General features: G+C 42.7%; 1 protein-coding gene across 2 annotated transcripts in view; it reads left to right on the top strand.

The window, feature by feature from the left end:
- ARMH3 (armadillo like helical domain containing 3) overlaps positions 1-12,713 on the top strand; it is a 186,528-nt gene that overhangs the window by 46,227 nt on the left and 127,588 nt on the right. For both annotated transcript variants that reach the window (XR_004903474.1, XM_028511632.1), the window contains exons 17-19: positions 3,605-3,670; positions 4,749-4,818; positions 5,893-5,953. Coding sequence is in view for 1 of the 2 variants with exons in the window: in XM_028511632.1 (XP_028367433.1) it covers positions 3,605-3,670; positions 4,749-4,818; positions 5,893-5,953 (197 nt within the window). In the remaining variant the exon portion in view is untranslated. The remainder of the gene's footprint in view (positions 1-3,604; positions 3,671-4,748; positions 4,819-5,892; positions 5,954-12,713) is intronic.

Raw genomic sequence — 12,713 nt, 5'->3', positions numbered from 1 at the left:
TCTTCCCAGTTAGAACTCCATCTCGACTGGGAGACCTCCCTGGGTTCCCGGCACCCTCAGCTGAGTCGCCGGGATCTCTGCTAAAACCAGGTGGTGGTTCCCCCTTCTAAAGCTGTGGGGAGGGGGCCCCACTCTGCCAGGACGCGTGGTTCTCTCCTCCAGGGCTGCAGGAGTCTCCACTCCGTCAAGTCCGCATGGTTCTCCTCCTCAGGGCTGCGCATGGCTCTCCTTCTCAAAGCAGCATAGTTCTCCTCCTCCCAATGGCCGCCAAGTCTGGGTTTTATTTATTTATTTATTTATTTATTTATTTATTTTTTAATATATTTTATTGATTATGCTATTACAGTTGTCCCATTTCCCCCCTTCTCTCCCCTCCACCCTGTACCCCCCTCCCACCCACATTTCCCCCTTTAGTTCATGTCCATGTGTCATACTTATGAGTTCTTTAGTTTCTACATTTCCCGTACTATTCTTGCCCTCCCCCTATCTATTTTCAACCTACATTCTATGCTACTTATTCTCTATACCTTTTCCCCCTCTCTCCTCCTCCCACCCCCCTGCTGCTCAGCCTCCATGTGCCCTCCATTTCTGTGGTTCTGTTCCTGTTCTAATGGTTTACTTAGTTTCTTTTGGTTTTGCTTTAGGTGTGGTTGTTGATATTTGTGAGTTTGCTGTCCTTTTACTATACATGTCTTTTCTTTATCTTCTTTTCTTAGATAAGTCCCTTTAGCATTTCATAAAATAAGGGCTTGGTGATGATGAACTCCTTTAACTTGACCTTATCTGAGAAGCACTTTATCTGCCCTTCCATTCTAAATGAGAGCTTTGCTGGATAGAGCAATCTGGGATGTAGGTCCTTGTCTTTCATGACTTGGAATATTTCTTTCCAGCCCCTTCTTGCCTGTAAGGTGTCTTTGGAGAAATCAGCTGACAGTCTGATGGGAACTCCTTTGTAGGTGACTGTCCCCTTACCTCTTGCTGCTTCTAGGATTCTCTCCTTCACTTTTACCTTGGCTAATGTAATGATGATGTGCCTTGGTGTGTTTCTTCTTGGGTCCAACTTCTTTGGGGCTCTCTGAGCTTCTTGGATTTCTTGGAAGACTGTTCCCTTTGCCAGATTGGGGAAGTTCTCCTTTATTATTTGTTCAAATACGTGCTCAATCTGTTGCTTTTCCCCTTCCGATTCTGGTACCCCTATAATTCGGATATTGGAACGTTTAAAGGTGTCTTGGATGCTCTTAATCTTTTCCTCAATTTTTTGAATTCTTATTTCATCATGCTTTCCTGCTTGGTTGATTCTATCTTCCTTCTGGTCCACTGTATTGTTTTGAGACTCATATTCCTTCCTTTCACTATTGGCTCTCCTCCGCGTGTCTTCCTGCATCTGTTTTATGGTAATCTTCATTCTTTCATCTAAATTTCGTCCAAAATCAACCAGTTCCGTGAGCTTTCTGATCACCAGTGTTTTGAACTGTGCATCTGATAGATTGGCTAGTTCTTGGTCGCTCAAAAGGATGAGTCCTTGGGGACTGATCTGCTCTGTTGAAAACATAGTTTTTTTTTCCCCCTGTCTCTCCTTTTTTTTTTTTCCAGTCTGGTTGCTCTTGTTACGGTGGGGGGCGGAGCCTTAGGTGCTCACCTGGGCTGGGCACCCCAGTTGCTAGATTGTGACGTTATATGTGGGGGTGGGGCGGGAGCGGGAACGGGAGAAAACAATGGCGGTAATTCCATTCCCCTGGACTCAGACCCTTGTCTGGGCTTCTGGGCCGCGAGTTCTGCCCTGGTCCATAATCGCTACCCCTCTGGGTCTGCCAGCCGCAGCTTGCGTACTCAGGGATCACCGCTGCCTTCTTGTGCGCCGGATGGCTTTTGCGCCAAACCTTCCCCCGACCTCCGCGCGCTGCCGACCCGAGCCAGCCCCGCACCCGCCGGCTCGTCTTCTCCTACCAGTCCAGATGAACGCGTCTACTTCAACTTCTTGGCTGCCCGACTTCCATTCAGATAAATCCTCTGCCGGATCTGGGTGTTATTCTGATAGTAAATTATTGTTGTAAATTATTGGTTTTCTAATCTTGGTTGTGCGAGGAGGCATGGTGCGTCCACCTATTCCTCCATCTTGCCGGAAGTCCAAGTCTGGGTTTTAAATATCCGCGGCCAGTCTTCTTCTGCAGCCCCATTTCTGACTCCTCCGACACTCGGCTTCACATGCCGGAACTCGTATCCTTCCAGCTTTACTGGGCTTCCATCATGAGTCTGGGCAGGTGTGGCCCCATGTTCTGGAGCCAATCCTCTCTGAGCTCCCACGCAGGCGCTGTAACTCAGGGGACCCGCCCCCCCCAGTTACATCTGGGTGGGGAAGTTACTTCCATTCCCCTAGCTTAGAGCTGATCACAGCTATTTAACTTATCTATGCAGCCAGTCAAAGGTTATAGATATGCCAAACGACCACGCCAGAGCTTAGCTGCAAGGCTGTTGTTATGCTAAACAGCTCTCAATGGCCCTGCTCCATTTGTCCCTTCCCCCAACCCACACTCTGGGGGTGGGGATAGAGACATCTTAAAATCTCCTGGACACCTTAAATTCTGGACCTCATTTCAAATGCCCATTTGGGGCCCCCCTCTTGGCTGCACCCTGTAACAATGTGAGAGAGAAACATTGATTGGTTCTGTGCATGCCCTGACTGAGTATCGAACTTGCAACCTAAGTATTTGTCCTGGCTGGGAATTGAACTCACAGTCTTTTGGCTTGTGGGATGATGCTCCAACCAACTGAGCCACCTGGCCAGGGCCTTGTGCCTTATTTTTTTTGTTTGTAATTTGCTTCGAGATATTTGACTAGTTAGGGACACAGAATTACTCCAAAGTAAAATCTCATGGCTTATAAGGGAGGATCCAAAAAAACCCAGAATTTATTTATAAAAAAAAATTGTATTTATTCCTATGTGTTTAAATTTTGGTCATCTTCAAAGTACTCCATTTGATGCAATACACCTATCCAGACATTATTTTCCACTGCTCAAAACAGTTTTTGAACTCACTGATTTTGATGCCTTTTAGTGTTTCTGCTGTTTTTTTGTTTCACCTCCTCCACATTGGCAAAACATTTCCATTCGAGGACCTTTTGCATGCAGGAAACCAAAAAAAGTCACTGGGGGGTGGGAGGAGATTAGGTGAATAGGGAGGGTGGGGCCCAGGGGTCATGCCATGTTTTTCATGTGCTTAGTAAGTCATCCATCATGAAATGGGCAAACATGTTGAAAGATTCTTAAAAAAAAAAAAAAATTCCCTGAAGCTGAACACAGCCTTTCACAGCAGTGTGTCACCTGGTACACTGATACAGGTTTCCTAGAACACTTACCTAGTGGGAGAAGCCTGCACTACAGTGGACCTTCCCTCCAGAAGATAAGTCTGTTTCTTTTGGGTCCCCCACTCATAAGGAAAGTTTGACATAAAGGCTCTAGGCTCATCTCCTTAGCTCTCCAACTGATCCTCGAAAGTAGTACTTAAAGTACAAGTGTTTGTAGGAAATATGATAGGTTATAAACTGAATTTCTTAAGTATAGCTCTCAGTCCTTACTTTTCCCCTATATTTTTATTTTTATTAGGATCAGTATGCCAATGCATTTTTGCACGATGACAATATGAATTTTCGAGTGAACTTACATAAAATGGTAGGTATGACTGTTGTTTCTTGTTTTTTTCTTAGAGGAAATTTTTTGTGTGTTGGCAGGATTGGGGAGGTTGAAACTGACTCCACCTGGAACAAATGTGGGTGGAATGTTTTGCTAAAGGGCCCTTGCCTGACCAGTAGACCCGGGCCTCTTCTGGGGACTTTGTGTGCGGCGTGGAGTTGTTTCTTTCTCAGGAGAGGTGGGAAGACCCACTGCCACAAACCCAGGGCAGAGATTTTAGAATGTGTCAGTGACGCAGGTTGCAATAAGGCCTACTAAGCCTTTTCTTTTCAAACTGTAGTGTAATCTTTGTTTAGTTAGGACTAGATACTACTTTGTTTATTCATCTGAGTAGCAGGGATGGGGGTGGGGTGGAGTGGGGAAATAGAATACGAAGGATCAAGAAATTTCCTAAAACTTGGAGATATGTTCAATTTTCCATGTAGAGGTTTTTATCTGAAACTTACTTTTGTTTTTTTGTAGCTGCCACTTTTGCTGCCTCTACAGAGTCACTTTGTCTTTTTTTCTTCAATATTATTTTATTGAAGAAAAATACCATTATGCCTTTTGTTGTATTGTCACTTATACTGTATAGATAAAATCAGGCTAAAAACAACAGCTTCCCCATTGTATAATGTGCTCCAGCACCCTTTAGGGCTGTTGTTTTGCTGTGAATTGTGTTTTTATCACAAGCTTGCATTGATAACTGAGAAGCATTCGCAAGTCCTCCCTGCCCCACCCCATGCCACCCCCACCGCTAGAAAAGGTAACAGCTCTGTAGTAGTGATTTTTAAAAAAGATTTATTTACCTATTTTTAGAGAGAGAGGGGAAGGGAGGGAGAAAAACATTGATTGGTTGCCCCTCGCACTCCCCCAGCTGGGGACCTGGCCCACAACCCAGGCATGGCCCCATAGGAAAATCCAAGCCGTGACCTTTCAGTTTGCAGGCCTGAGCTCAACCCACTGAACCACATCGGCCAGGGCTATAGCGGGGATTTTATTGGCATGAAAACTGTGGTGATGAGCCATTGGATACCAGTTCAGGGGCCTATTAATTTCATTCCTTTTTTGTTTGAAGCCCATGAGGCACAGGAAGAAGGCAGCAGACAAGAACCTTCCCTGCCGCCCTTTAGTATGCGCAGTACTGGGTGAGTATCATCGTGATTGGCATGGTTCTGAGTCACTGACAGGATTTCATCATTAAGCTGAGGGTTGGATGCTGGCTGATACACTTCTTTTTCAGAGAAGTTTTTACTAGTTATATTTCTTTCCTGGCCTAAGAAACCATGTTTTTTGTTAAGTTTGGTAAAGCAATTCCAATGAATGAAATGCTCAATTAAAGGGTGCTTTCATTCAAAGGAAAAGATCTTTCCAAGGAGACAAATGGCTAAATCTAAGCTTGATACATGATTTACTTTTGTAAAATATCTTACTCCTGATATTTCAATATTTCAAATTCTTCCCTCCCTTTCTTGGTTCATATTGATGTGTCAGCTGGCCAAGAGGTTTTGAAGTTCAAGGTTCAGACATGCAAAACTTCCTCTGAGTAAATTAAGCTGAGGTGAAGCTGGCAGAGCCAACAGGCAGGGGGGCCGTATCTTAGGCAATTTTGTCAGAATGCTGTGTTTTCCCCAGGGGAATGATCTGAACTCTTAGTCCCATTTCATTTGGATATTCAGCTCTAATTCCTACATTCTTGACTTTAGAACCAGTGATTAAGACTACTTGATAAACTTCTATTGACCCCAAACCCTACAGACCACTTTAGTCAATATCTGTCAAACCTAGCGTGACAGTGAGATGCGGTAGAAGGAGCTTCAGAGCCGAGTCTCTGGTTACGTGGATGTGATCCATCATGTCTTCTCTGCCCGCTTCATCGCTCTGTTCTCAGAATGTGGTTCCCCTCTGGCATTTTGTATCAGTACCATGGTATGAAATATCCGTACAGCGAAATCCCCTGTATCTGAATTTATTGGCAGGTCAAGGTATCCTTCTGGAACTAGGAGAGTGAGCTAATGTTCTTGCTACTTTACAAATGACAGGTGGTGAAAAGTGTCACAAAAGTGCCTTAAGTAAAGTAAATTTAAGCACGTGGATGAAGATATGCTTAGTAAATGACACTCAGCAGGAGTGCAAGGTGTACTCAGAGAGTTTTTTCCAGTGTACAGGCAGGTAGTGAATTTCCTTCTGACTGATTGACTTCTTCTCCTTTCCCCATTCAGACCTGATGGTGGAGTTTATTGTAACACACATGATGAAGGAATTTCCTATGGATCTCTATGTGTAAGTACCGCGGTCCATTTAATGTGTGCACATTAGAGTTGAGTGATAGGAAATTTATAGCAAAGTTTTTATGTATACTTTACTTCAGGAAAAACAAATTTGTGTGTGGAGAAGTGTCAGGGAGCATTTGATAGCCTGGATCTACTAGACATCTTTCCAGAAGGGGGAAGAGTACAATACAAACTACAATTTGGAATCTGCACGTAGATCTTCATTATCACTTGTAGGCACATTGCTCGAGGAGCAGTGCGGACACATTGAAAATCACTGGATCATGGGTGGCTGTTTTAATCCAAAGACAGGGAATACCAGCAGACGTCTTAGGCATCCCGGGGCTTTGGCATCAAAGTCGTCAGCAGTAGTTAAAAGGTAGTGAAAGGCCAGAGAGATGGAGTTTCTGGTCCATCCTTGATTTACATTGTCCTAGCTGTCTAGCCTCTGCTAACTAGGCAGATTATGTATACAGAGGCCCGGCTGGGAGAGTCCTTCCTCCTGATGAGATCTGACTATCTCTCACAATTCTTGACAAACAGTACAACTAGAGGCAATTGAAAATCATATTTTAGTGAAGTTTAAGCCTTAAGGCTTTTCTCTCTCCTTTGCTGTTTCTGCTTTTTTCTTATCTTTAATGTTCAAGAACAGCTATGCCATGTTAGTGTGGTCCCAAATATGTATTGCATATTATCTTTATTCCTTAAAAAGCATCTGAATTGAGTCTGACAACAGAATTGGTACCGCCATCTTTTTGAGCAAGAGAACAAGTTGGTGGTTAGGAAGGAGGCTCAGTGTATAATGCATTCTAATGCATTCTAGTGCATAGAATGCACTTCATTCTAATGCATAAAGGACCTAGGGAATATAAAGAATTTTCCTCAGCCCTGGCTGGTGTGGCTCAGTGGATTGAATGCCAGCCTGTGAATCAAAGGGTTGTTGGTTCAGTTCCCAGCACACATGCCTGAGTTGCAGGCCAGGTCCCCAGTTGGGGGTGTGTGAGAGGCAACACATTGATGTTTCATTCCCTTTCTTTCTCCCTCTCTTTCTCTAAAAATAAATAAATAAAATCTTAAAAAAAAAGAATTTTGCTTGGAATAGAGTAGACTGCCAGCATTTTAGACTGCTTGCAAGCAATATAGTCTTTGTGTCCTAGGTCTTCAATAATGATACAAATTTTAATTTAGGTAAGTAGGCTGTAGTTTACATTTTAAAATATCTTTTGGGTATTTAGAATTAGCCTGATCCTTTATTTTAATTCAAAGACAATGAAAAGCTGCTTTTATAATACTTAAGAGTTTTCTGCTTATTTTAGATGGGCTCTCTGAACCTCAGTACCTTAGGGATGAGATTTGTTTTGCTAGAAATTTTATTTCTAGCTCGATTATCTTACTATGTTCTAGTTTTAGGATATGCTATTTACTTCGTAGTACATTATTACAGTCTCAGTTTTCTCATTTTCCAAGTAAGGAAACTCAGGCTCCGGAAACCCCTTGCTCAGGTTTATTCTGTTAGTAATTGCCTAGATTTGAACCCAAATATTCTTACCAAAAATCCTAGGCTGTTGCCATCCCTTCTCAGGTGTATTTAGTTATCTATTGCTGTATCAAACTACTTCAAAACCTACTGATTTAAAACAAACATGTATTTTTTCAGTTTCTGTGGTTCAGGAATCTAGAAGCAGCTTAGCTGGGTAGTTTTGGAATAGGGTTTCTCATGAGGCTGCAATCAGAGTGTTAGCTGGGGCTGCAGGCACCTGCTAGGGCTGGAGAGTGTGCTTCTGAGCTCAATTACATGGTTGTTGGTACACTTAGTTCCTTGCTACGTGGGCCTCTCCATAGGGTTGCTTGGCATAGCAGTTGGCTTCCCCCAAAGCAAGTAATGTAAGAGAGAAAGAGAAAGAGAAAGAGAGTGAGAGCCTAGAACGGAAGCCATAGAGTCCTTTATAAACTAATCTCAAATGACCTACCATTTCTGTTGGGCACACAGACCAACCCTGATACAATGTGGGAAGAGACTAAACAAGATGTGAATGTCAGGAGGTGGGGACCAGTGGAGGCTATCCTGCAGGCTGGCTACCGCAGTTGCACACATAGTAAATTGCATCACCAAGATTCAGACCTAAGTTTGTCTAACCCCAGAGGCTATCCTCTTAACCACCACTGCGATAAGTGACAGTGACTAATGTTGACCCAGGGCATCAGAGAAGATATCAGAAGGTTGTTGCATTTGACCTGAGTCATAAAGAAATAGTAGGAGTTTTCCATGTGGGGGAGGGGAGAGGGACACACTAACATGTTCAAGGGCTTAGAAGCTTGCATGTTTGGAGAACAGAAAGAAATCAGGATGATTAGAGTGTAGGGTGCATGGAGGAAGGATAGGAGAATTGTAAGTAAAACCATTTCATGAGATTAAGTGGATGATGGGGATGACATGATAAGATTGTATGTTTAGTACATAGAGTTACCTGTATGTATCTGTCCACCTTAACCTAATGTCCCAGCCAGTGAACCTGGTCTACACAAAATACCTAAACTCCCTTCTCCACCTAGTTCCTAATGTGCTCTGTATTGCCTTGCTTTCTTAGTTGCTTTTTCCATCTGCTCCCTAATTTAATGTCCTGAGGTTAGGGAAGATGGAGAAGATAATGAGGCATCAAGCCGACTGAGGCTAGGCAGAAGGTCCCACCCTCAGGCTGAATTCACTTTCTTCATTACTATCCATGGGCATATTTCTAGATCTTCCTCCCCCCTCCCCCAATCCTCTTTCCACTGTTTGGAATTTGGAGCATCAAGTCTTTTTCAGCTGAACTTATCTGCTCCCAGCTGGGCATCAGGCCAGGTTGTTGCTCTACTTCTCATTATGTGCTGCTTTTCAGCAGCACACAACAGATGAGAAGTTGAAAGCAAAATGAATTTCTACCATTTCAGGTAAGTTTATAATCCTCATGGTGAAATATGAAGAAATATGGAGCATAGAAAGACTTGATACTCAAAGCCAGAATCTGGGTCAGAAATGAAATAATTTCACATCTGTGTATAAATGCAGTATGTAAAGTAATAATGGGGGAAGGTGCTTACATGAAAACAAGAAAGTAAGCAAGCCAGGAAGGAAGGAAGGATGGATGGAAGGAAGGAAGGAAAGAAGGAAGGAAGGAAGGAGAGGACGGAGGGAGGGAAGGAGGAAGGAAAGAAGGAAGGAAGGAGAAAAGAGAGAGTTGGGAAAACTCAACTAGTTGCTACCCCTGGCTGTGCTCTTTGATTCTTGCTGCCACCGCCATATTGCATAGGATTTGGGATTGTAGGAAAATAGTCTCTGAGAAGTAAACACTTCTTTAAGTTACTCTTACATGGAAAACTTGGACTTTTTCTAAGTCAGAGAGCCCCAAATCTGTGGGTAGGCACCAGAAGAAAGTAGAGACTTCAGTGGATCTTGCAAGAAAATTTCAGGTTAAAGTGGAAGTGTCTTGTGTTGAAATAGGAAACCATAACATGCATAAAAGAAATTTGGAGTTATTCAGCTGGTATATAATTTTAAGATTGTAGCAGTGTTAAAATTTCATTCTGCTTCATAAATCGAGTAAGTTGAGACCACAAAGCTAGTGACGTTACTTTGGGTGGCTGCAGAGGTAGGAACAGAGCCTAGGAACAGTGCAGGAGTGGATATGGATAGCCTTAGACCGGAGGGTGGTGGCAGCAGGGGAGGGGGACATAGGTAGTATCTCACTGCTGCTGCACGGTGGCTCAGTGTTGGGATGGCATTGTCAAAAGAGCCAACGTGCAGGCAGTCTGTCTAGATCCAGGCCATGTGAGAAGTGCTGGTCTCCAGGAATGTACTGTGCATGGGTGGTTGACTATCAATTTAATGGGGAAATTGGCAGGTGAGTTCGTATAGTCCTAAGTTAAATCATGGCTCAGATAAGGGCATCCTGTAGTTAGTGACAGCCACGTCAAGCAGAAGATCATACCACAATTTCTAAAAATGAACAAATGATTTTGAAACTATTAGGATGATTTATGTTACAATTTATATCTTTTGGTAAGTAGTTTCTTTTAAAGGTTTTATTTATTTATTTTTAGAGACAGGGGAAGGGAGGGAGAAAGAGGGAAACATTGGTGTGTGGTTGACTCTCATGTGGCCCCCATTGGGGACCTGGCCTGCAACCCAGGCACACGCCCTGACTGGGAATCAAACTGGCGACCCTTTGGTTCGCAGTCTGTGCTCAATACACTGAGCTACACCAGCTAGGGCTGGTAAGTAGTTTTTAAAAATATATATATTTTATTGATTACACTATTACTGTTGTCCCAAGTTTTCTCCCTTTTCTCCCCTTCGCCTGGTATCCCCATTCCCTCCAGCAAGCCCCTTCCTTTACTTATGTCCTTGGGTCATGCATATAAGTTCTTTGGCTTCTCCATTTCCTATACTGTTCTTAGGAAATCCCTGCCCCTTTTCCCCCATTTTCCCCTTTCCCCTTCCCAGCTGATAACCCTCCAGATGATCTCCATATCTATGGTTCTGTTCCTGTTCTGCTTGTTTTCTCAGTTTCTTTTTTAGATTCAGTTGTTGATAGTTATGCATTTGTTGCCATTTAGTGTTCATAGTTTTGATCTTTTTCTTGTATAGTTCCTTTTAACATTTCACTAATAATGGCACGGTGATGATGAACTCCTTTAGTTTTACCTTGTCTGGGAAGCACTTTATCTGCCCTTACATTCTAAATGATAGCTTTTCTGGATGGAGTAATCTAGGTTGTAGGTTCTTGCTTTTCATCACTTTCAATACCTCTTGCCCGTCCCTTCTAGCCTGTAAAGTATCTTTTGAGAAATCAGCAGACAGTCTCATGGGTACTCCTTTGTAGGTAACTCTGCTTTTCTCTTGCTGCTCTTAAGATTCTCTCTTTATCTTTTTTTTTTTTTAAGATTTTATTTATTTATTTTTAGATGGAGGGACAGGGAGAGAAACACCAATGTGTGGTTGCCTCTTGTACACCCCCAACCAGGGACCCAGCCCACAACCCAGGCATATGCCCTAGACTGGGAATCAAACCAGCAATCTTTCAGTTTGCAGGCCAACGCTCAGTCCACTGAGCTACACCAGCCAGGGCAGAGTATCTCTTTATCTTTAACCCTTGGTATTTTAATAATGATGTGTCTTGCTGTGGTTCTCTCTGGGTCCAACTTGTTTGGGACTCTCTGTGCTTCCTGGACTTGTTTGCCTATTTCCTTCATGAAATTATGGAAGTTTTCTTTCTTTTTTTTTTCAAATAAGTTTTCAACTTCTTGCTCTTCCTCTTCTCCTTCTGGCATCCCTATGATTCGGATGTTGGCACGTTTCAAGATGTCCCAGAGGCTCCTTATAATATCCTCATTTTTAAAAAATTATTTTTTTCTTTTTGCTGTTCTGGTTGAGTCCTTATTTCATCCTTATGTTCCAAATTGTTGATTTGAATCTTGGCTTCATCCCCTGCACTGTTGGTTCTCTGTGGATTTTTCTTTATTTCACTTAATGCAACCTTCATTTTTGCTTGGGTCTTTTTTTTTTTCTTTAAGAGAGCAAGAGAAACAACAATGTGTGGTTGCCTCTCACATGTCCCCTACTGGGGACCTGACCCCAAACCGAGGCATGTGCTCTGACTGGGATTCGAACTGGTGACCCTTTGGTTCGCAGACTGGCACTCAATCCACTGAGCCACACCAGCCAGGACAGCCTGGACCTTTTTTATGTTGTTGTAGTACTTAATGAGTCCTTTGAACATTCTTTTTTTTTTTAAATATTTTATTTATTTTTAGAGAGGGAAGGGAGGGAGAAAGAGAAAGAGAGAGAAACATCAATGTGCGGTTGCTGGGGGTCATGGCCTGCAACCCAGGCATGTACCCTGACTGGGAATGAACCTGCGACACTTTGGTTCGCAGCCCGCACTCAATCCACTGAGCTATGCCAGCCAGGGCTCTGAACATTTGATAACCAGTGTTTTGCACTCTGCATCTGATATGTTGCTTTTCTCCATTTCATTTAGTTCTTTTTCTGTGCTTTTGTTCTGTTCTTTCATTTGGGCCATATTTCTTTGTCTGCTCAATTTGGCAGCCTTCCTGTGTTTGTTTCTGTGTATCAGGTAGAGCTGCTTTGACTCCCTGTCTTAGTGTAGTGGTAAGCAGTTTTGATACAGTTTAGTTTATTTAGAGAATGAAGGAATTAAAATTTTTGATGTATATATTGATTTATGTATTCATTTATATTTCTGTATGGTTTGCAAAGTATTTTTAATATCACTCTTGAAGATACTGAAGTCTTTCCACAAAGGTCTGTTACATAGTTCTTTCATAAAATTCTATCTTAAAGGCTCTGACCTAGAGCTATAGGATGTGGGAAGAACAGAGAGAGATGCAAATAAGAGACAAGGAGACTAGGCAGGGGTAGCAGAGTGGGCCTATTATTGGGGATATTTTTGAAAACTTTCAGGATTTTAACTTATAAATTTTGTTTACTTCATTTGTGTCTTTGATATGATATCAGGCAGTTTGGTTTCTCTAGCTAGTGTTTTTGGCTCTCACACCACAGAGAGGTTTGTAGTGGTTTTTAAATTGTTGTTTATTTTCTGTTTTGCCTCCTTTCCTCTTCTTCCTGCTTCTCTTCTTCTTCCTCCTCCTCCTTTTAACTGTTGAGGGAGAGAGAAACATTGATTTGTTGTTTTGCTTATTTATGTATTCCTTGGTTGTTTCTTGTATGTGCCCTGACTGGGGATCCAGTTCACAACCTTGGTGTTTCA

This window comes from Phyllostomus discolor, chromosome 5 (assembly GCF_004126475.2).
Source record: "Phyllostomus discolor isolate MPI-MPIP mPhyDis1 chromosome 5, mPhyDis1.pri.v3, whole genome shotgun sequence".
NCBI classification, from domain to species: Eukaryota; Metazoa; Chordata; class Mammalia; order Chiroptera; family Phyllostomidae; genus Phyllostomus; species Phyllostomus discolor.
Note: the sequence above shows the minus strand (reverse complement) of the source record. Positions and strands in the feature narration are given on the sequence as shown.